Genomic DNA, 24,404 nt, shown 5'->3' with positions numbered 1-24,404 from the left:
GAGTGGTACACAGTAAAGGTTGTGAGAGTGGACCAGTATTTAAATCAAAAGTTGAGGATCTTGGTGATACAGTTTTGACTCATGGTCTTGCAGCAGACTTAATTTTGAGTAGGTCACTTATTTTTTACCTAAATAAAGAAGCTGGTTTTGCAGTTAAGTTAGAGCTATTCCAGAATAATTCCATGTTGAAGTATACCATCGGTTTCCATTTTCTATCTTATTTTCCAGATCCTGGTAAGCTCCCAGGAGCTTGGAATTGATAGTGAGGAGACTTGCATAATAAGAGTTTTCAGTTAAATGCTTCGGTCTTCGGTCACCAATTAGCATGACCTTGATTGTTGTGAGGTTATATCACTGTAGTTTGTCTTCACTTTTCATTCTGCTTGCATGGATGCTATGTGCATGTGCACTCCCCTGTGACTTCTGCATGTTGTTTCTACTTGTAGAGTAGAGCCGAACTCTTTAAAAGTCCTAAAAAAACCCCTGCCTCTAAGTTTCATCTGTTGAAATGTCATGTGTTGCGTATCCCTACTGTTTGGGGAATCCTGTGCTTCGCTTGGCAGTATCATTCGTCTAGTCACTGCTTTGTTTTATTTGTATCTACATGTTCTTTGCTATTTTTTCCCATTCATTTTTTTTCTGCTCTGCCATGTTTTACTGTTTCAAAGCTTAGCAAATGTACTTCTTAACGGAAAGTCGGGAAGCTCCTATGTTAAAGCTGTCAGCTGGACTCCCACTTCTGTGTGTGGGGGTAGTGGATTCCCTCCTCTCTGAGATACTCAGCTGCCATCTTTGTGTTTGCCTGGGGGACATGGCTGAGGAGGAAAGTCAGACTGACAGGAATAATGTAGAGAGGATTTTCATCTTGTTTTACTTCATGTCACTGACAGGAAGAAATTAAGCCTACTTATTTGGCAGCTTGTGTTTCTAAGAGGTTTTCAGCATCTATCTTAACTGAGCTTTATTTTCTTTGATTTGGGAACCTATAGCTGGTCCTTCTGCAACAGTTTTGAAAGCTGTGCTAGTTAGCAACCGCCATTAGGGCAGTGAAAGCCTGGCTGGCCACTGCCTTGGGCTCCATTTCTAACTCTGAATTCTGTCTGGGAGGGAAGTAATCTTGGGTGGCTGAAAGCTGTTATGGGAGTCTGAGTCCTTGCAAATGACAGAAAATCTGGAGACTGTAAAAGGAAAGAAAAATTAAGTTGGAAGTGACCTCTGGATGTCATCTAGCCTAACCTCCTGTTTGAAGCTGGGTGAGCATGGAGGTATCCTGGGTTTGAGTGAGTGGTGGGGTAGCAGGAGAAGGGGCTACAGCGGTGGACCCTCTGAGAAGTTTCTCAAAACTCCCCTGGCTCCAAGTCAGACCCACCTCTGCACCAAGGCTGAGCCAATTAGCGACAGTGGCTGTGCCTCTGTGATAACATATTTAAGAAGGGGAACTTGGGAGGAGGAGTTGGAGTTGTGGGGAAGAGTTGTGACATCTGTGTGAACACTGAGGTCAGCTGAAGAACGAAGGAGGAAGAGGGGGGAGAGGTGTGCCAGATCAGAGACCCCTCTGTATCCTGTGGTGAGATGGCAGGGCTGACCCCCACTCCACCCATGGAGGTCCACGGTGAAGCAGATGCCAACATGTGGTCTGTGGGGGGCCCCATGCCTGTCTCGGGTGACTGTTCCCAAAGGAGGCTGGGATCCTGTGGGGAGAAGCAGCCCCTGCTGTTGTCGTTCGGCGCTGGGAGGATTGCAGCATGCGGGGGAGTCCCACGCCGGAGCAGCTCGAGAAGGGCTGCAGCCATGGGAGGGACTCAAGTCAGAGAAGTTGTGGAGGACAGTTTGCTGTTAGAGAGGGACCATGCTGGAGCAGGTGCTAGAAGTTCTCCCTCCTCCCCTCTCCCCTCCCTCAAGATGGCAAAAGCGGCAGCACTGACTGCACCCTCTATCCCCTGCCCCCGCGCTGCTGCAGGGAGGAGGGAAAGATACCAGGAGCAGAGCTGAGCCTGGGGAGAAGGTGTTCTCAAGCTGTGGCAATGCTTCCCACTGTCCTACTCTGTTAAGCGTTGGTGTTGTTAGTGTCTGTAATAAATTTATGTTCTTTTTTTAATTCTCCTAAGAGTCTGCCTTTTGCCTGTGGCTATAATGGGTGAGTCATCCCTCCCTGTCTTTATCTCAATTCCTGAGCCTTTTTGGCTTCATTTTCCCCTTCCCAGTGCTGGGGGGAAAGGGAGGAGTGAGCGGCTGCATGGTGCTCAGTTGCCCTCTGAGCTCAAACCATGACATGAGGTTAGGTTAGGCTGCATGCAGGGTTGTCCCGTTTAGTTTTGAAATTCTTCCAGGAACGGGAAATCCAGTTTCTCTAGGCAACATCTTCTAGTGCTTAAGTGCTGTCACTGTGAGAAACTTATTCTTTGTACCTACTTAGAATTTCCCTTGTTGCAATCTGTGACCATTGTGGCTCACTCATTCTCCTGGGTGCCTGTGAAGGTGTGAGGAGGGAATAGGGTTGCAACTGTGTTTGGAGTCAGCCTGGTATTGGAGCAGGCTGTAAAGGCAGGTGGAGACAAGGAAAAACTGTTTCCAAAGCATGCTACTTAAACAGGCTTTAAGGCATCATTCTGTCATGCAAGGTGGAAGACTGTCACCAAGACCCATAGGTGGAGAGGAGACATTGTTTTCATCACCTTTTGGATGTGTTTTTATTTTCTTTGTGCTTTAGAAAAGTTTCATGCTGATAAATAGTAAAAAGTAAACTTTCTGAAGCTTTCCTTGTGTCTCACTGAGTGCAGTAAACAAAATAGCTGAATGAATTCTGAGTGCTGATAATGTTGGCAAATATTTATCATGTAGTAGAACTGTTTGTGCTTTGTAATTGATTCACAGATGTATTAGCTTGAGTGCTGAATGAGCAGGAGGCACTTGGCTTTCTGCAGAGCAAAGTATGAATCGAGCAGTGTTTTTAATAAGAGTGCAGGTACACATCAGTGTCATTGTGCATGTGGATACAGCTTCTTTTAAGTAAAGAGCGAAAGGAAATTTGCCAGCAAGAAGACTTGATTTCCAGATGTGACTCATTAACATACAGCAGTTACTCAACTGGAGCTCTTCGTAAGACTGACATTAGTCATAGAAGAGGTAGGTATGGTTGTATAGCCCTTACCAGGATCCCAGGTTTATGCTGGAAACTAGGTGTTACAGACTGGCTGGAGGATGGTATATTTGTTCATTGTGTTTAGGGCTGGAGTTTCACAAATGTATTAAACCTGTGCAGCCACCAGAAACAACATTTTTGCCTTTGCTGTCTTTGGCTGCCAGTTCCTGTGTCCAAATTGCCCTCTTGTACTAGCATGGATGTTACATAGCTATATAGTGAACTGTATCAGAATTGAACTTTGGGTGAAATGAGCTTTTGGGGGAAAATTGTTAGTCTGATTTAGCTTGTTGCCTGGATGCCTGTGGAGGGGATGATCGAGCAAGGAGGAGGTGAGGAATGCTGCTGTGAACAGCTGGACTGGTTTAGAGCATTGGAGAGGCTGAGGTGCCTGACTTGCCTGGGGAAAAAGCAGGACTCCAGGCTTCCCTCTCCAAATTTTTACTCTACAGCTTACTTTCTGCTGGTGAAAGTGTCAGAACGTTTCAGGCCTTCAATTGTGGTCACGCATATTTCAGATGATTTATAAGAGTTGGAGGTTGTGCTGATTTTCTAGGCTTGTACAAGTTTCCTGTTGTTCCTGTCAGTGCCAGTGAAACTGTGCTTGTCCTGCCCAAGAGGCAGTCCACAGAGTCAGTAAACCTAAACCTGAGAACTGCTCTTTCTGCAGTGCTAGAGGTGGAAAGGAAGGGAGGGAACTGCTTCCTGACCCTTCAGGTGCAATAAGAGGAGAGATCCTGCACTCAGGAGTTAGGGGAGTGTTTCCCGTTAATACCTTTACCTGTGGGTGAGATGGCTTTTCCTTGGGTGTGACTTGTGCACTTTCCTGATTTTGTTCACACTTTCCTAGTGTGAATGGCATACCTGGTTTTATGTTTGCTATCAGTACTGTCAACTTGATCAAAAGCATATTGCTTGCCTCCCTAAACAGACCGAACCACTTTGTAGCTGGACTTGCTTTGTGACGTTGTTTGGGTTTTAAATTTTTTTTCTTTTTTCCTACATTAGTTGTCTTGCTGTTGGAAGAGTTGTAAACCAGTTTCTGTTAGCATATGCAATTGTTTTAATTTTTCTGAGTAGACATAGTGCATGAGAGTTTAAACTTCCGTGTTTGGAAAAAAATACATCTTGTGACTTCCAAGACAGCATAATTACTTTTAAAGTATGCAGTAGCAGGGAAATCCTAGGCTGTTAAAAGGGTTCAGGAGCTTGAAAGGCTGCTGAGAGCTTGGCAGCTGTTTGTGGGAGAAAGCCTTGCCTGTGAGCCTGCTATGGACTTATCCAGGGACTAACCAGCCGACAGAGAAGCCTCTTGTACCAGGGGTTTGGAGGCTGGCTTTGTGATGATGGCTGCTGAAGAGCAGGAGCATGCAAGTAACACTCTGTGGGCTGGTTGTGCAGGGTTTGCAATTCGACCTGTTCCCCTAGCATCTTTCTAACTGATCAAAGGAAACATTTTATTTTTTTTCCCATTTGGTGGATGAACATGATAATATGTATTTTAACTTGGTATTATACTTTTTTTCAGTGTTTGATCTTGTGTTTTTTGGTGCTTTTTGTGAAGCTGCTCTATCTACAGTGTGTCTTAGGTGTCAAAAAGATGAAGAGTGCTTGTAAAGACTGTCTCCAAGCCAATCTTTCCTTTCTTAACACACAAGACAAAAGTAAAAGAAAGTCTGCAGTCCTCTTGTGGGAGCTGCTCAAGCTTAACAATATTCTGCTACCTCAGGAACTAGTGGCAGCCCCAAGAGAATAAGCTGTCTCCTTTGAAGGTAGATTCAACTCTCTGGCGAATAGGGATTTTTTTTTTACCTACTTTATTGTTTCTTTCATAGGTACGTGGTGAGATAACAGCTATTGAACTATGGCATTCAACAAGATTTGGTATACCCTGGCCCTTGGACTTCTGCTGCCTTTTTCTTACGCCCATACGGACTTTTTCACTTCGATTGGTGAGACATGCTTTGGTGTATATGCTGCATAGCCAAAAGGATTTCTTGATGGCTCTCAAAACTGATTCTGTGATGATGTGTTAATGGCATTCAAGGCTGTAATTGGTACAGAACTGAATCCACTTACTAGTTCTTACAACCTTACTGACTCCTTCCTTTTGGGAGAAACGTGCTTTCAGTTAAGTCAGTCCAGTTAGTCCGATGACCCAGGCAAGGCTTTGTATTCATTATATATTCCTATAGATACTGGATTTTCAATAAAATTTTGGTATGGACTGTTGCACATATGTAGAAGCAAGCGAAACAGCTGTTGAAGGGTACGTAATGATACCAGTATGTCAGCGTACTCTCTCTTGAGTTCTGACAGCCTGTGACACAGCTGCAGATGTGGACTGCATGGCTTCACAATGAACCAGTTCAGCTGCCTGCTTGCAGGAAACAAAGCAATTATTAATTAATAACAGAGTCTGGTAAGGGACCCGTTGAAGTCATGCAAGTAATTTTATAAAATGCTGGATTAGTATTGTATATCAAACGTGAAGTCTCTGTATATTTCTGTAGCTTTGTCTTTATTTGCTCTACATTATGTATGCTTGGATGAAAGATTACTCTGTTGCAACCTATTTCCTCTTCCAAATGAATCCTAAATTAGTTCTAATAATAAATATGTGATACTATGTTAATTTCCATGGGAACAAGCTTGGTCCAGCATGAGATTTTCTTAAAATAAAAAAAAAAAAAAAAAGGCAAGAAGCCTTCCTGAACTACTCCTTCAGGATTATTTAAGCAAATGCAGAAGGACTTTGGGAAAGAAAGAGCTGAAGGGGAGGGGAAGAATGCCACTAACTCAGATTTTTTGTTTCTCCTTGTCTAACCGAACTCATTTGTTTTCTAGGTCATATGACAGACTTAATTAATACAGAAAAAGATCTGGTGGTGTCACTGAAAGATTACATCAAGGCAGAAGAAAGCAAGCTGGAACAGATCAAAAAGTGAGCAGCTTGTTGCATAATGCTAATAGTTAATAATTTGAGTCCACCCTTATGTAAAAAGTGCTTCCCAAGGCTGATTAAATTTGTGGAATTTTTCCTCTGAGGCTAAGCTTAAACTGGCAGTTTTTGTCCTAAATTATTATCTTTGAGCCATTGGTTTGCTTTATGCAGCTTTCTAATGATGAATTCTAATCAACCAGCTCTGTATGATACCTTCACTTTAGGATTCCTGCTTGCACATAATTCCCAAGGGGATATAGTTCTTTGAATGACAGTTTGCTTAGTGGAAACTAAACCCCAAGAAGTCTCCAAATGAGTGTTACAAGGACTGCAGTGATACACTAGAAATAAAAGCACTAAAAAGTGTTGGTGTGGCCGTGTCACTTCTGAGTGGTGAACCAAAGAACACTAATAATCCACTACAAGAGCAGAGTATCTTTCTATGTGCTACATTTAGATTTAAAAGTAAAATAAAGCAAAACAAAATGTATTCACTGCTTTTAAAAATAATGAGAGACTTGACCGTGGCCATTACTGTCTTGTTTGGCTCTGTAGGTGTGGGGATCAGAGCACAATATGTCAGATTTTATTACAGGTAGAAATAAAAATTTTATATCCCTGAACAGGATGGTTTCCTGGCTTTCAAAAATGTGTTATAAACCTGTCATGAGGATGTTTAAACAGTTTTAGATAGATGCATGAATTTTATTTTAGCTTTTGTGTATTACATTCTACCATCCAGGAAGAAAGATACTTCTGCTGGACTGTATTTGTTTTTATCTCTTCAAATACAGAATTGGAATTGCTGAGAGGTTTGGAGTGTTATAAATATATTCTTTATAGCTACAAATTAAGATGGGAGCATGCTGACTGGACATCCAAAAGTGTGCAAATACAGGTTATCATATAAGCATTGCAGCTCTGTTTTTATAATAGGAAAGGTGCTCACTGTCAGGTCAGGAAAGTTAACTGTCTCAGAAGAACCTGGAAGAAATGCCAGCATTGTTTGAGTTTGGGGTCTGTATTTTGGCCGAAGGATATTGGTAGCTTGTGTTGATTTAAGCTCAGTGAAAGTTGGTAATTCACTGAAATGCAGAGGACGGCTTGTGGCGGAGGCTTTATGAAGCAGAAACTACTTGAAAGACATCCTGGCCTTGCGGTTGTGGCTCCCGGTTGCACTGACTTTCAGCTACTCATTAGGTTTGAGAGTCATGCAGTGGGCAATGTACGATGGATCTGACCATGTGCAGTGGGAATGCACAATTTGTTGAACTTGGTTTCTTTAGTCTTTGTCTTGCTAGAAGCTGGGGTTGGTCCTTGGGAGCACTTTGAGCACTTCATTTTGGAGGGACCCCCTTCCCTCACATTGCTGCTGGCAAGAACCCAGATGGGCTGCCAGAGAGTAGGAAAATGGCTAAAGACAGTAAGGGAAGAGTGAATGCAAACAGTTGTAAATATCTACCTGTCTCAGGTAGAGCAGGCAAACTTAATTCAGGCAAAGCAAAGCCTGGAACAAGCTGAATGCTGGCTCATGTATAGAGTTCCCTCCAGGCTACAGATTTTGTGTTTGCTTTATATTGCTGTTGATGTTTGGTATTCTGTGTGGGGTGTGGCTTTTTTAACTTCAATTTATCCTGTTTTCAAGGTGTTGTTATGTGTCTTCATGTTCTAGATCTACATTGTTTTGAATAGGGAGGGGAAGTTTTGTTGTTTTAAAGATGTGTAGTAGCCTGACGGTGGTGCTTATAGCATGACTGATGTGCTTCCTGACTTGAGACTGGAGCAGGCTCCCTGGATATTTCCATTAAAATGACAGATGAACTACAGTAGTTATTGAAAGGTGCTTGTTTCAGAGTGTGTTGGAGTTGTGAATGGGTTATGTCACTGACAGTGTTAGAGAGGGTTGTGGAGTCAGAACTGTAGCACCAGAAAGTTGGTCTGGGCTCCTCCTTTGGGAGTGTAAGAACTACATGCTTTTTAATACAAGCTTACCGTATGGAAGGCCGTTTTGTGGTGGCAAGGGTCTTGTCATAGAATTAAGAGTATGTGTCTAAACGTAAAATAATTTGAGACGAGCATTGAACTACCGTTTTGTAAATTTGAGAAAAAAGAACATTTAAAAATAAAAGATAAAAAATGTCGATAAAGCTTGGTTTTTGATTAGTCCTGTATGGAAATGCTGGCATATTGCATTTGGTATCTGTAGGAAGGAGTTCATTCAGCAGTGTTGCAACGAAGGTCACAAAAGCAACACAAGATTTAGGCTGCAACTGAGGAATAAGATTAAAAAAAAAAAAATTACAAGGAAGTCCTTTTTGTTCCTCCTAGGAGAGCTTTATATATCGATAATGTAAAAACTTGCAATTTGTAGTTTTACTAGTGAAGACTGAGTAGCTTGAAATTAGTTTTACAGTGCATTAGCAGACTTTTACAAGAGACTTTAATGAACGTGCATTTTTTACTGTAGGTGGGCAGAGAAATTGGATCAGCTGACAGATACTGCTACAAAAGACCCAGAGGGGTTTTTGGGCCATCCTGTAAATGCATTCAAGTTGATGAAACGGCTTAACACAGAGTGGGGTGAGCTGGAGAGCCTGGTTCTGAAGGACATGTCAGATGGTAAGTGTGCCTGTAGTAAGAACAAGCATCACATTATAATTGCGTTTACTTGACTATGTCTTTCACATGTCACGGTTTGAACCAGATTTACAAGTCTGCTTTTAAGATGCCTTCATAAAAAATAATCCTAGAAGACCTGCTATTTTGCTGTCAGTACGCTCTAATTTCAATTTCACAAAAATTTAGGAAAATTGCAATGCTTAAGCTGAATAATCTCCTTGGATGCTTTGAATTTTGCAGGTGATCAGGGCTTGCTGCATTGTACTCTCCCACTTCTTACAAACTAGTATTTTAGGCAATTTGATCTCTAAGTGTGATGACTGTTGAACAGAAAAAAAGGAACAAAACTCTTGAGTGCTAGGCATGTGGGGCTGTCTTTAAGTATGGTCAAGTACTATGCTGTTGATACGCCCGGAGTTGTTAAGGTGTGATGGTTCAAAACCTGAATGTTGACAGAGACTGAGCATTTGTGGTACTGATCTGAATTAGTCTAGTAAACACTTTGCTTCCCCTTTTCTTTAGCAAAAGGAGAAGCTTTTCAGTAGGGAATGGAACATAAAATAGCTGACTAAAGAATACTTAGCAGTAAGGAAGCTGGGATGATTATATTTGACCAGTGAGAATCTGTCTCAACAGCCAATTAATACCAGGTGTAGATTTGTAGTAAGAAATGATAAAAAAGTGGAGCTTTCAGAAAAGACCCAGGGTTAGTGTCTCTGATAAGGATTCAGCATATTCAGCTGGGAGGGACTGAGTATGTGAAATGGAAAGGCTCTGCACCTGCCAGCCAGAAGTCTGGACCGGTACATCTTCAGTCTTTCTGAAGGGTGGGGCAGGAGAAAGAATTGGGCTTGCGTGGACTTACTTGCTTTAAGAAAATTGTTGAGGAAAAAGGAAAATACTGGGGGAAGCATAGTGTAGTAAAAGAAGTGATGCACGGGAGTGGGAGGACATGATGTTTCTTTAAAGTAGGAACACCTTTCCATAACCAAATAGTGTTATTAGGTCTGAATAGTTAAAAAGGACTACTAGAATGTGGCAAAAATAACAAATCTGGCCAGTTTGTTATTTTTTGGATGGCTTTGCAGCTGAGTGTCGTGTACTATGCTTTATCTGGTTTTGGTCTTGCTACTTAGTTTTCTGTTGGTGGATATTAGATGAACTTAACTAAGGACAGTGCCAATAGGATGTTTGTGTTAACACTGTAAATCTTGTTGTGCTTCTGGATCTTGGGACAAAAGAGTTTGAGTAGAAAATTTACTTTTCTGAAAATGCCACTGGCTGTTAGTTTGTTTAAACAGACATCTTCCTGGTAGACTTTGATGCCATCCCTTTTGGTGGCTGCATGTACCAAGTTGCTGGTGCTGCCCTGCTGTTTTTCTGGAGTACTGTTTCCCCCATCAGCAGCCCACCAGCCTCTTGACTGTGCAGAAGCAGAAGGGGATACATGGCATCAGTTCTCTCACTGGAGAGGGGATAATGCACTATAGCTCTACAGGAGGGCCCTTCAAGTAACAGCAATAGCAGTGGTTGTGCGCGTGCTCACCAGAGAGGAGTGGAAACCTTTCATAATGGGAGATGATGACATGTGACTTTTAATGATGGGGCAACAGTTCCTAGAGAGAATATTTTTTTTTTACTTTATAGAACCTTCTTGTCTTCTGTTCCATAAACGTCACCGTGGTGCTTCTTTAAAAAAGCCCATAAGCCCCCAAGTTTTTCTTTTGAATTGTTCCTTTGCTTTCTTTTCATGCACACAAAAAAAATCAAAATGCTAGTTTTTCAACATGCACCTTGAGTTCAGTGCAGACTTGTGTGAAGATGGATCTTGAGAACCCTTTTTAACTCTGTGTTTCTCAAGTTTCTATGTAAATATTGTAGTGCCCGTGTCCATGGAAAGTGGTTAGGGTCATAGTGGCTGCTTAGTTGCCTAAAGTCTTGTCAAAAGCTGTTTGCAGTTAGACATCAGAATTTTTGGTTTTCCTCTTTTTGTTGACCAGCCTTAATCTTTACACTGCTATTCTTAGCACTGTTTGTTTTTTTTTTTTTCCTCTTCTAAATTATTTGTGAATTCCAGGTTACTAAATGAAAAGCCTTTTGGAAGGCAAATTGAGTGGAATGCTTGAAAAAATTACCAATATGTTATCTGTAATGTTCTCCATGTAGGAGTGGTCTTTTTGTTGTGTGTAACTTTTTTTTTTTTTTTTAACCTGCTAGGACAAAAATAGTTTCTGCATAAAACTGGAGCGGTACTCCTGTCCTTTAGAAGCAAACTTGCGGTGTTTGTTGATGCTCTGCAGAGCTAATAGCTCTTCCTGACCTATTAATGCCCTTTCCTGAAATGTTAGCTTTCCCCAGGGTAGGTAGGGAGTCATGACGTGTATGGAGTTTATTGAATTCCTGAGAGAAAGGAAGCCAAGTGTTTCCCTGTCTTTCCCAGGCTTTATCTCCAACATGACTATCCAGCGGCAGTTTTTTCCAAATGATGAAGATCAGACTGGTGCAGCAAAAGCCCTCTTGAGGCTTCAAGACACATATAATTTGGACACAGACACCCTCTCAAGAGGAAATCTTCCAGGTAAGAGCCACCAATGTTATTTTCAGAAGACACTGAACTTTTACTAAATGCTGTTATTACAAATCATTTGACGCTCTTCCATCTTGTTTAAGTGTGTAGTGTGAAGATAACAATAGGAAGACCTTTGAGCTAGCTAAGAATTGATGAAAAGTGATGTGACGTGGGTTGTTGACCATAAGTTGACGTAGATGTCAGTTTTAATTCTGCCACACCTGAAGACAGAGGAACTTGTCGCTTCAGGGTGTGCTGGTGACGAGGAACCCAGGAAGAGCTGACTCGTTCTAGCATACTGTTGGGTTTGGTGCTGTGGTGGTTCTCTCCGAAACTATTGCCACTTGTCTTGCCTGCCTGGTGAGCTTTCTTCTGCCAGCACACTGCCCAAGGGCACGTGGATAAAATGCACTGCACAGAACGCAGGTTTCTTTCTCCATTGAGACTCTCATTTGTCCCGTCTATCTCCTTGCTCTACTCAAATGCTCGTTTTCTGCTTGTGCTAGAATTTGAAAATTTCTTTTTCGTTGAAATCTGCCTCTTTCTTCTACTTATGGTAAGCTAATTTAGTGTTAATATTTTTTAATAAAAAATAAACAGCAATAAAATCTTGCCTGAGTGAGGATTCTCGTTGTGTTGAAGTAGTTGTGCACTGGCAGATACCTAGTTTTATTTCACAATGTAGTGCATTTTAACAAAATAGTTCCATCATTTATTACCCTTTTCATGGCTAAGATGGACCTTTCAGATTGGGTGTGACTGAAGTTTCTTTGAGCTTAAACCTCATGGAGAGTATAAACTGAAAAACAGAAGACAGAGCGCATATGCAGACTTGAGCTTACGTGGCATTACCTGAGGTGATGTTTAATAGGTTTATATGCAAGAGAAGGCACACTTCTTTCTTGTTAGATCTTTCTCTGCTGAGTTTTCCTTGTTTCTTCTGTTTGAAAATAGGAATGTGCCAGCTGGCAAAAAATCAACTCTGTACAATCCATCTGTGTTTTTGCAAGCACTCATTGTGGTCAGATGCCTAATAAAATTAAGGGTAATTGGCTTTATATGTTATGATGTATAACCTTGCTTCTGGGTTTAGTTCAAGACTGTCTCAAAGACCTACAGATTCATTCTAATACAATAAACAGTTTGTTACTGTTTTCTTAAAACAGCACAAAAATGCAAGATGAAGTGCTTTGGGTGGGCTGTAGTTTATTGCTTCTTTTGAGTAAGATGTCCAAACTGTGTGTAGTGAAGCGTAATTGCTGAACCTGAAAGTTCTAGAGTTCTGGAGTGTCAAAGAGAGTAGGAAAGTCTGGTCTCTTCACAGCTCCAGTGAGGAACATCCAGTGTGGTCACTTGTTTGTGCTCCTTGTCTTCCTTCCCAGGGAATTTCTGTTTGGCCAGGTCGCCAAGTTTTGATCAGAATCTCAACTACCATCATATCACTTAATAATTCTCTTTCCTGCATCAGAGGCTGTGCTGTTTCTTTATCTTAACTCTCAACCCTATTTGACGATTGCTGTCTTAAGCACCCTTTTTAGAGTTGCCTTTTCACATGTGGATGTTACGCTGCTTCAAAACGCACCAGCCTATGGCCCTACAACCTGTTACTCATTCCAGAGGATCTCTCTGTCCCAGAACACTCCACCACTAATTCCTTAATCTTAGTGTTATTTTAGAGTTAGCAGCATCAGGCTCAGAACACTGAAATCACTGGTCATCACAGGATGGACCAGGAGGTGTTTAATTAGTGTGTAGAAACAAAGTTGTTCTGTGGGATACTGCGTTTCATGGGCTGTCTTCAGCTATTAACTCTCTTAAGGCACTTCTTCAACAGAAGAATTTCCTGGTTTGAATGCAGCTGTGGGAGCTGCCGTTAGAAATTCAGGATGTATTAAGATGTAATTAGGAACATAATTTTAGCTGTAAAACTGGCAGGTCCTGTTTCCTTTTTACAAGATTAAATTTGGTTTTTCATTGAGCCTTAATTTACAGTGGCAAAAATAGGCATCTGTAATTTGCTTACTAGTACTTTAATCCTTCAGAGGTCTCTTCAAATGTTTCTAAAAATTACTGACTTCAAAAAATCTTGAGCAGCTGGGAATTTACTGACTGATGTTTTCTTTTTCCTCCCCACTAAGTTGTTGCTAACAAGATGTGCTTTAGTAACATTTTGAAAGCAATAATGCAATGTCTTTGAAAACAGATTCTGAAACTTCATATTTGGCTCACTCTTGCTCGAAGTGTTTGGGGTTTTGAAGAAAAAGTTTGTTTTACTTTATTTTATTTTCCACTAATGGTAAAGACATTTAGCTAGTTGCTGGTATTCTGGCAATGGAAAACTGCATCTAACCGCGTGTGTTCTGCCAAGGATTTACAGGCTTTACATACTTAAACTGCGTCTTCAACAAATATCTACCACAGAAGGGGGAGAAGTTGAAGAACAGAAATAAACTGTGCTGCAAAGAATAGGAAAGAACTGAATGTTACTCTGAAGACTGGTCTAGAATTCTGTGTAAATTCTGTTTGGTTTGTTTCGTTTCAAATACAGGTGTGAAGCACAAATCCTTTTTAACAGCTGAAGATTGCTTTGAGCTGGGAAAGATTGCGTATACTGAAGCTGATTACTACCACACTGAGCTCTGGATGGAACAAGCTCTGAAACAGCTGGATGAGGGAGAAGTGTCTTCTGCAGATAAAGTCTACATTCTGGACTATCTGAGTTATGCCGTGTATCAGCAGGGGGATCTGGGCAAAGCCATGATGCTCACCAAACGCCTTCTGGAACTGGGTATGTGAAAGAGAGCCCCACAGCTCACCACGACCGAGCTCAGTGTTTGAGCAGGTGCTAGCTATGGATTTGTACAGAGGAGTGCAGACTTGCCTGTATTCTGACTTGTATAAGGTTTTTTTTTAAATAGATTATACTGATATTTCTATTAACTTCTTGTAGTTCTCAGTAAAAAAAGACTTGTATTACCATAAATCATGTTTTGCTACCAGTTTAAATGGGCAATTATAGCTATGCTACCGTGTCAGAAAGCGTCGTGGTTAAGGATTGCTCTTTTTCATTGAAGTATTTTCTGCTGCCTGTCACTGATGGCTTCTAACCACTTACCCATCTCTACTGACTGAAATTTGGTTCTCTTACTGTATCTTACTTTCCTGTGTTGAGATTACTTCCCCTTAGGTACAGGAAAGACCAAAGAAATGAAATTGAAACTAAATTGGTGATAGCAAAATATCTGCAGATTATTTAAATGCAAATTAAGTATACTTGAGATGAAAAAATGGGAAAAATAAGCAATGCAGCATGCAGTACAACAAGCTAAGATTCTCTCTTATGGAATATGAAGTGTATTTATGAGTCTGTAAATATTTCAGTGGTGGACTGTGTGAAGGATGCTGTGGGAAGTTCAGAACTAAATGTAATATAGCAAAGGTTAGTCAAAACCATTTATCTGCGAACTGAAGCTAATTCAGTCAGTTTAGTGATTGCTAAAGGCTTTATCACCAGAGATCTTAATTCCCGTCAGGGAAGTTTCTAGGTTTCAAGCCAGTCATGCTGTCCCAGCTCTCTCCCTGTCCCATTCTCTTGTCTCTCCCTCTCTGGTGAGATTGGCTGTAATGGCCAAACCCTTTTATTTTTTTATTATAGTGCTTGGACCCATGTGCCTACTGAGGATCTAGGCCTCACAGTAAGCAGTTTCTTAACTGTGAATGAGTTGAGCTTGGCTCTGGAAGCTCATTGTGTGTTTTTCTGCAGATGGGTTAAGGATATGTGCACGCTGCAGGCTAGCATCACTTCCAGCTTAGCGTGGAGTTTCAGCTATCCTGTGAATGCTCTCAAACCAGAATAGATGTTTCTGATTTCTATTTGAGAAGCAGTAGCGTGCATCTGGTTTTATTTTTGTAAATAGCCTCTTCTGGATGCTTCTTCACAAGTTGGGAACTTGCCAGTGATACTTGTCTGTTTCTTTGTCAATAGATCCTGAACATCAAAGAGCAAATGGGAACATGAAATATTTTGAATATATCATGGCTAAAGACAAAGAAGCAAATAAGTCCAGTACGGATTCAGAAGACCAGACGGAGAAGGAAACTGAGGTTAAGAAAAAGGATTACCTGCCCGAGAGAAGGAAGTACGAAATGCTGTGCCGTGGGGAGGGTCTCAAAATGGTAAAGTGGAGTAGACTGTTTTCAAATGTATGAAACCAAATGTAGCAAAACAATGTCAAGCATTTGTATGTGGCGTGAAAGCAAGGAAGTTGTTACAGCCGTTGGCTGAGTGTGTCGAACTGAGGATTAGTGTGTGTTGGATCTCTTCCCTGTTTCATTCTGTCCAGTAGACAAAAAGTAATACTGCCACAGGCGCTGCTGACTGACTTGGATGCACTACACAATTGTAGTTAATAAGGATGTTGGAGTCTAGATTTACATACGGAATTGAATGAGGTGGTTTTTTTACTGACTGTGTAAAGTACTGCTTGTTGCACTATTACAGAGTAACATTAATGTGCTGAAAATACTAATTTCTCAAACTTTAAAGCATCTCTTGCATTTGTAACATAAGGTTAAGGTAGGGAAAGTGAATTGTTCCTGGCTCTTGTTCTGAGGACATCTTCTGTTTCTTAGAAATACTGATGTCATATGGAGGTTCTCTGATTATCTCTTGCTCCACCTTGCTTTCAGACTCCTCGGAGACAAAAACGACTCTTCTGCCGCTACTACGATGGAAACAGGAACCCTAGATACATTCTGGGCCCTGTCAAACAGGAAGATGAGTGGGACAAACCTCGAATTGTTCGTTTCCTTGACATCATCTCTGATGAAGAGATCGAAACTGTGAAAGAACTAGCAAAGCCAAGGGTAAACGCCTTACACTTCTTTGCATTTTGGAATCTCAAATTCTGCATGTAGTTTTCTGTGTGTGTGTGTGTGCGATTCTATCTCCTCTTGAATGCAGATGTGTGTGCAGTGTGCTCACACGTTGCTTTTCTCACACTGTAGCTCTTGGTGACGCAGTCTCTCTTGAAGGCGACTGTGGGGAAGCTAGAAATTCTGGGTAATTAAGAGAGCCAGGTAACAGCAGTGCAGGATTGTCGGACTCTTCTGGCAGACACAATTTCAGTGCGTGCTGTTTCAGATAAGGAAGAGAATGTTCTACAGCAGAAAACAACATACTGCAGCTAGGTTGCCTGGAACTATACAGGCCCGGTTTTTGTTTGCTGTTCTGGTTTTGGTTTTTAAGTCTCTGTTTTCCAAAATTGTGAGATGGAGAAGACTGCCGTCTAGGGCAAGGCAGCCATTTCCCTGGTGCTGGAATGTCACGTTGTTGTATAGACAAGAATGAATGGTTGTATCCTCCATTCAGTATAAAGCTGACCTCTGTCTCCCAGGCTTTGACGTTGCCTGCAGATGAAAAGAGTGTCAAGAGAGCAATGCTTCATCAGTGGTACTCAGCTTCTTATTCACAATGTCAGCTCATCAAATCTATTTCAGAAAGGGGATCCCGAGGTTCTTGTTTGTGAATGCAGAATAATCTGGGGCAGCTCAGCTATCAGAGTAAACAGGAGTGTCTAAGACAAATGACAAACTGATGGAGTTGCCTTCTTTATCCAGTTCGTGTGACGCTGCATCTCAAGATGTGTGTTGAAGATCTAATTAGTTAAATTGATTTGTTTTTCCATCAGTTACCAGTCACTTCTAAAATAAGATTAAAACTGGTAGAAATAACACTTTTCTTTCTTTATTTTTAGCCTAAATGGCTTTTTGTCCGGAGAGAGCTAAGCAAATGGACATTAAGGCGATAAGTGCATTAAGTATAGGACAGACTGTTAGCTTGATCTTCTGACAAGTAAACCAGCTGTGGGTTATACACGGGCACAGCGAGGATGAGGCTGTCCTTGGCCACTGCACTGAGCACTAGGTAGCCTGAAGGTTATTTTAAAGCTGCCTAAAGACTGGTGCGTTGTATTTCTGAGGTAATGTTCTCAACTGTAAGCAAAAAGTACAAGCAATTTTCTTCTGTTATCAGTAAAACATCTCTTCCTGCTTTCCTGTCAGGCAGCCTTGCTGCAGGTCTAAAAATTGGAGCCCCGGTTGTTTGCCTGTAAATGATTAAGCCCCTTTGCTGCTGCAAAAGCTCTGGCATTACGTCTGTGAAATATGACTGAATTGCTTCTTTATGGAGCAGAAATAAGCCTCGGTGCTGAAAATAAAAACCTGTGAACGTGGTGATTTTACCTTCTGAACTTCCTGAGATAATTGTTTTCCTGTCAACTGTTTGGCTCATGGTAAAGACTTGGAGATTCATCATTAATGTAGAAGCATCTGTATGCGGTTAGCGTTCACCTATTTCCTATGGTCGAGGCCTCCCCGGGCTCGGTAACAAGTGTAGCAAGAGGATTGTATTTTTTGAGCCTGGAAGGTCATGTCTGTCTTCCCGATGTTTGGGATGACACCATTGCTGCCTCTCGGAAGGCAGCACTGTTTGGTCTGTGCCCAGCCTTCTGCTGTGCTGGTGGCGTGAGCTGGCAGGGCGAAGCTGCCTTATGCAGCTTTGGGAGTCTTCAATGGAATTGTAGTTTTTGCCTTGATTCTTACATACGTCTGCACGGGACGACAGGAGAGGCAGAATATTAAGAGTTCCCAGTACTTTTTCTTGTTAGTAGGCATGGAGAGGCCTCGATTTACTTAGTTTATTTTAACAGCAGAAAAATATTACTTCTAATTGTTTGGGACTTGGTATGCCGTTTCGTGCCTCTTCCAAAATTTGTGCTCTGCAACTCAACTTCTCCAGTTATGAATGATGGAGAATGTCTGATAGTATGTGAACAAAGTCAAAGGGTGCACAGAAGGCTCTGAACCAGAGCATTAACATAGATGGGATGGTGTCAAGTAAATGGAGCGCAGTAGGGGTAGAGGAAGGCATTGAACCAAGAGTTCTCACTCTGTGTAGTTGAAGAATACCATGTAAACGTGTGCATGGACTAAGCAATTAGTTTGTGTTAGCAGTCAGCATCAAAGGAGTTCAGTGCTGCCTTTGCTATAGAAAGAATCAAAGAGGTAGAGTTTTACCTCTTTCGCCTATACAACAAGATCACGACGTTGCCTGGATTCAATTTAACTGTAAAACTCATCTTACATGCGCAGGACAGAGTGCTAACAGAGGACCAATTGTACACATGCCATAATACTCTACCACTTCCAGCAGCTGTTGCACTATGAAGGAAATGAAAGCTTCTAATTTACTTTATTCGGACAAGTGTTCTCCTTGCTACAGAAATGGAGACATTACTTCCTGGAAACCTTGATATTCTCAAATGCTCTGTTTAAAAAAACCCCAGCCGAACACAAAACCCCTAAAAAACCCTATCTTTTAGTAAAATTGGAGAGTCCCCCTTCTTCCCCATCCCTGCTTTACGAATTTCCACCCCCTCCATAAAAGAAAAACCACCTCAAAAGGTGACTGGGTGGCTTGTGAGGTGGTGGCTTGTGTGACATTTCCCCTTAGGCTTCTGAATGGTCGGATTGCTGTGATGCAGTATGTGCTTTGTAATGCAACTATTCTGATGGTTCGCTTCACAGCTGAGGCGAGCCACCATTTCAAACCCCATAACAGGAGCCTTGGAGACGGCACATTACAGAATTAGCAAAAGGTAAGAGAGCTCTATGCCAGATGTTTTGGGCCTGTAATGAGTGTGTAGATTCTGCTCATTATGGGGAAAAAAGAGGTGGTCTAAAAAGACAACTTTGGTTTTGTAGTCCACCGCTTTATTACATGCAGATCTGTAACAGGCTGTTACTGCTGAGTTTCTCAGTCTTTTCCTTCAGCTAGAAGTTCTGGGGGTGTATTTTGATTCCTTCTTTTTTTCTTTTTTTTGGTCATCTTCTCAGTGTGTGTTCTCAAATGATGATCTGTACAAGAAGCAGGTCTGTGCAGTCAGTGTAAAAAATACACGATGCTACAAAACCTTCAGTAGAATCTATATTTTTTTTTTTTATGTTCCCTTCCTTTTTCTCTTGCTCTTCTTGCCAACCAAAAATTTTCTTCCCTATCCTTGTAAAATCTAGCAGACCACTTGAAGTGCCTTTACAAGTGTAAGAGAAGCTTCAAGTCCTTGCTGCGTGTGACAGCTGGAGCGGCAGGCAAAACACGCGTTCGTTAGTCACACAGGGTTTCACTGTCCAAGATAATCCCGTACTCCTGTCTGGGCTCTTTTACCTCACACTGATACAAATCTGACAGAACACAAGCTCATTTTCACTGGGCTCCCGGTTCTTTCCAGCTTGTCTATTAAATACTAGAAGTCTTGAATTTAGCCAATGCTTTACAAAATTGGCTGGCTCTAAAAGAAACCACCTGTCCTCTGCTTGCACCTCCACCCCCCTCTGGGTTTTAATAGTGATGATTAAAGATTGACTGTGCATTTCATCAACATTAAGCCAAAATTCTGAAGGGAGTTAAACTTCTGGGTGAAGAGGAATTGTCTGTGAAACTCAGCATCATAAATTACTTGCAGAAAGTCTCTAGTCTGAAACAGAAAAAAAAGAAAAAAAAAAAAAAAAAAAAAAAGGAGGAAAAAAGTGAAAGGACAATCTAACCAAATTTTTCCAACCAATTTGTTTGGATTTGGACATGGCAGCTACAGCTTCTGTTGCCCTTCTAATATTGCTAATTTAAGAGCATTGCATACCATCCAGACCAATCGGAACCCTTTCAAACACCTGTGGCTTGGCAAAAAAAGCAGCCTACGAGGTGGGTAAGCCCTTGTCCTTTCTCTTTTTGTAGCTGAGCCGTGCTACTGTTCATGACCCTGAGACTGGGAAACTGACCACAGCACATTACAGAGTCTCTAAGAGGTAAGGGGAACGTCTGCCAGAGGGATTCCCAGGCCGAGGAAGTCCATCCTGGGGCTGTACTGCTTCATCTCTAAATGTGGGGCAAATGAGAATTTTGCATAACTTTTTCTATTCTTAGTCTCTCTTTAGAAGAAAGAATGGCCTAAAGCAAACTGAGCTGTCGTATAACAAAGCAAGCGGTCTGCTGAAATAGAAAATAGCTCTAAAAGTTCCTGGTAGCCAAGATGGAAGTGCCCTCTTTGCTTAGCATGGCTTGTCTAGAGCAACTAACCTACTAAAATGTTAGCGCTGGGGGGGGGGGGGGGGGGGCTGATGCCATTAACGAGCCGTGGAAAAGGCTGCCTGTGTAGCTCACCTCTACGGCTAAATTTTGGGATTTGCTGCTTAGAGCTAGGCACTGATGAGCTGCTGTAATTCATGAGAATAGTGCAAATTAAAGCTCGCTGATAATTCTAAAGAATTTCCCTGTTTAAATGATTGAGAGTAGTTGCTGCTTCGATCGAAAACGAATGTTCTTTCAGCTTCTTAGAAGAGAAAAACTGGAATTAGAATGGCTACTATCTTAAGGGTTGTTATGTAGCTATGATTTTCTTTAAAAAGATAAAAATGCTTCAGAATTGCTGGATCACGAGAAGTTGATTGATTCAGGAATGATAACTCTCATGGAAACTAGAAAACCGGTGTAGCTGAAGTCTGATCCTTAAAGCTGCACTTGTTCTCAGGTAGTGGCAAGTTGAAAACTTTTATACATTGAAAACTGCCATGTACCTTCAGCAGCATATGTAGGTCTACTTACTCATCAGAGTGCATGCAGGTAGTGAGAGACCTTTGGAAATCGTCTGGTGAGATTTTTATTACGTTTGCTCCTTAAAACTACTTCCAGAGGCCCCCTCCAGAATGGCTTCAGGAACGTAGGTCTCCCTATTTGATGTGTGTTGCATTTAAATTTTGTTTTTAATTTTAAAGTCTGTCCGTGTCTGATCTGTCTTGGTTATCTGTGACTGTGTATTTTAAAGAAAGCATTTATTCACTCTTGGGGTTTGTCCTCTGTGACACAGGCCACTCTGGGGCATTTACCGAAGGAACCTGTTAATCCATTTGAACATACCCTCATGGTTTCTGCCAAATTTGGTGTGTTAATAACAGGTATTGAAGAAGGTGACCAGATCACTAATTGAAATTGAGATGCATAATTGGCCCCTGCTTAAATAGATGATCCTTAGTAAAAGAACTTCTTATTTAGAGTTTTGATTTTTCATTAGTGGGATGTGTTAGGCCTTGAGACTACTGCAGATGCCACAGTCAGAAAAAAAATCGTACTAGACAACACCCCTAATTAAAAGCTGATGCCCTCATGAACGTTTGCGGCTGATGGTGCAGCCAGATCCTCCTGTTCGCCATCACCTTGTTATTGGCTTTTTGACATGGCAAAGTAACTATTTTTCCTAGGGCTTTGATCGGAAATGAACCGTGTGCCATACCTTGCCTTGGGGCTCAGTGGTAGGGCGTGAGGGCAGCTGCTGTCTGTGAAGTGCTGCCGCCTTGGCGAGCTGTGCTGCAAGCCCGAAGGGAGCCTCGGGGCCAGTACCTGGGGAATGAGAACCTTCAACATTTAAGGTTTACTGCTCAGAAAGGTAGCGCTCTGGGACATCCTTCCAAAATACCAAAGGAACTCACAGAATTAAATCAGGTTTTACTGAGCTAGGATTTTAAATTCCATATCTCACTGGAAGCTGGGATTAGAATTGCCAAGAAACATACAAGTAAATGGGGCACAGCATGTTGCGAAGTTAGTGAAGACAATTTTTTGAGGGGGGGGGAACGACTTCTCGTGTTTCCCCTTGGCTTTGCATTCCTCCATGTGCAGATTGTTTAGGATACATATACTTCAAAAGAGAACTTGACACCTAAATCTATAGTGGGAGGTAAAAGCCCAAACCAGAAACCCCAAACCAGACTGCTTTAGAAGGATCACGTTAATGCTGGATCACTGAACTTCTCTTGCAGAACCACTGGAAGAAACATCTTTCTGTTAGAGCTGGTTTGGATTCCAGATGAATCATTGCTCCTGAAAACCAAAAAATGCTTGCTTTATTTTTTTAATAGATGACTGCTTTCCCCCTTCAAACATTCTTTCCTAGCAAATACACTTCTAAATTACAGCATTCCTCTCTTTGAGAGGACTACTGTTCGCTGTGCAGTACGTGGCAGGCTGTATAAAAGGGGCTTCTTGCCAGCAGTTCAAGGAGCACCGTCAAGCCATGCTGTGTGCAGTACCAGAATAAACTCAGCCACTCTGACACTGCTTTTAAAGAAGCTGCTTTTTGCCTTTTTTTTTTTTTTTTTTTTTTTTTTTGTTTCCCCCCCCCCCCCCCCCCCCTCCTCCCCGCAGCCAGTCGGAGCCCGTAGCATATGATGTTAAAGTTTCCACTTCAGAAATACCAGCCTGTGCTTTTATTCGCTTCCTGTTGCGTCTCCACTACTACTTTTTACATACTACCTACGTTTTAGAAAGTTTTTAAACATGAATGGGACTGTTACAAAAGCAATGTGGGAATACTCTGGTGCAGTGCTGGTGTGGCTGAGGCTAAGGCCGTACTGGTGCTGGACTGACTAGTGCAGTTGGAAGAGATGAGCTGCTGGCCATATAAGCCCTTGGATGTCATGTAGCTCTGGACAGTTGTCTGGGTTTTTTTCCTGATAAACTGCTTAGTCTAAAATCATGTCTGCATATAATTATCATGCTATTAAAAAGTCTCTAATGAGATACCTGATAGGGAGTTCTAAGAGGGGGGAGGAGTAAATACAATTACCGCTAGCTGTTTGTAATGAATGTAAAAGTTGTTAAAAGCTAGATCTCGGTGTGTGAGGAAGAAAAAAAGCAATCCCTCAGCATGATTTCAGCATGCTAATGGGATTCTTTCAATTTCTATAACATACTAGATTTAGTTCATGGGTGTCTTTTTGCAAAGCCAGGTGGGACACTAAACTTCTGTGCCTTTGTAGTCAGGGAATTTTGGGTTTTGGTGTGGTAGTTATTAAGGAAGTATCAAATCCTCCTGTAAGTAAAGTCACCCACGTCTTAAACTGCCATGCTTATGGCTTCCCAGAAATACGGCTTGTCCCTTTTTCTTAGAAAGTCTTCTGTCCATAGTGGACTTGGAGGTGTCAGCTGGTCAAAAATACGGCAGAATGCTGTTCATGCAAATTGCCTTGTCAGATAAGCAACTTAATTTCATAAATGTACAATGAAGAATAGAGCTGTGAGCATTTACTGAATCATGCTGAACTTTGCACTATGCATATATTAAAAGAAAAAAAAAAAAAGAAGCTTGGTGAGCCCAATTTAAGGCTGTTAATTCTGCATCACGTATGCCACTGGTGAGGGAGGGTTTTTTTGACAGACAAGAGCAGGGAAAAAGATTCCTTTTTGTGAAGGAATACCTGCTGTAAATGGTCTTGGACTTCGGCACACGCTGGCTTTGGTGTCAGGAGAGGAGGAAGGCTGAGGCTAGTGACAGGAGGAGGATGTAGGACAGATTCTGGGAGGGCCCCGAGGGAGGGCCAGCAAGACAAGGTGGCCCTTGTGCCCAGAGACCTGCTGAGGGTGGGACAGCGGGTGCCCACCTCAGCAGGCCCTCCTGAGCCCTCTGCCCTCAGGGAAGCACATTTCGGGATGCTGACAGGGTTAAATCACACCGTAACTCTTCACATGAAACTATTCAGCACTCCAGCCCCCCCCCCCGCCCCCCTTCCAAGTTTTGCTCAGCAACCAGCAGACAGGCTGGCACTTGGTGGAGTATGGTTTCAGTTCCCTGTTTCCTCCACCTCTCATAGCCTTTCTTTGTATCCTTGGGCAATTAATTTTCTTTCTAAAATACGTGTCGTATTTTCCCTTCATGAAAGGATGTAGTATTCTCCCTGGTGAAAGCATTCATTGCAATTCTAAATAACCAATATAGTAAGAATGCTTGTTTTTTCCTTTTTTTTTTATTTTTTTTTTATTTTTTTTTTTTTTATTTTTTATTAAAGCCTTTATGTGTAGCCTGGACAGCGGTAGCTAGAGTCTACACTTTGAAGCTGGTGGCTGTGTTGGAGCTTTTCCTGTTTATTAAGTGTGGGGTTAGGATTGCTTGTGAGTGTTCCCTGTTCAACATGGCTGTGTGGCTGCTTTTTTTTTTTTTTATGGGCAGTGCTTCATATAAGTAATCTTTGCATTCTCCTACCACCTTAAATCGAAGAAGGCTGCATTGTAACACTTCCTTATA

At 41.8% G+C, this 24,404-nt stretch overlaps 1 protein-coding gene across 6 annotated transcripts in view; it reads left to right on the top strand.

The window, feature by feature from the left end:
- The window catches only part of P4HA1 (prolyl 4-hydroxylase subunit alpha 1), a 38,215-nt gene that overhangs the window by 3,445 nt on the left and 10,366 nt on the right, over positions 1 to 24,404 (top strand). For 3 of the 6 annotated variants that reach the window (XM_042792523.1, XM_042792544.1, XM_042792515.1), the window contains exons 2-9: positions 4,978 to 5,094; positions 5,990 to 6,086; positions 8,554 to 8,705; positions 11,146 to 11,283; positions 13,823 to 14,062; positions 15,260 to 15,450; positions 15,964 to 16,140; positions 20,066 to 20,136. In XM_042792523.1, the coding sequence (XP_042648457.1) occupies positions 5,007 to 5,094; positions 5,990 to 6,086; positions 8,554 to 8,705; positions 11,146 to 11,283; positions 13,823 to 14,062; positions 15,260 to 15,450; positions 15,964 to 16,140; positions 20,066 to 20,136 (1,154 nt within the window). In that variant the 5' untranslated portion in view covers positions 4,978 to 5,006. Of the gene's footprint in view, positions 1 to 4,975; positions 5,095 to 5,989; positions 6,087 to 8,553; positions 8,706 to 11,145; positions 11,284 to 13,822; positions 14,063 to 15,259; positions 15,451 to 15,963; positions 16,141 to 18,861; positions 18,933 to 20,065; positions 20,137 to 24,404 lie in introns of those variants that run through there. The other 3 variants (XM_042792527.1, XM_042792518.1, XM_032986648.2) reach the window with 2 other exon arrangements.

Source organism: Tyto alba, unplaced genomic scaffold (assembly GCF_018691265.1).
Source record: "Tyto alba isolate M040663 unplaced genomic scaffold, T.alba_DEE_v4.0 Super-Scaffold_1, whole genome shotgun sequence".
NCBI classification, from domain to species: domain Eukaryota; kingdom Metazoa; phylum Chordata; class Aves; order Strigiformes; family Tytonidae; genus Tyto; species Tyto alba.
Note: the sequence above shows the minus strand (reverse complement) of the source record. Positions and strands in the feature narration are given on the sequence as shown.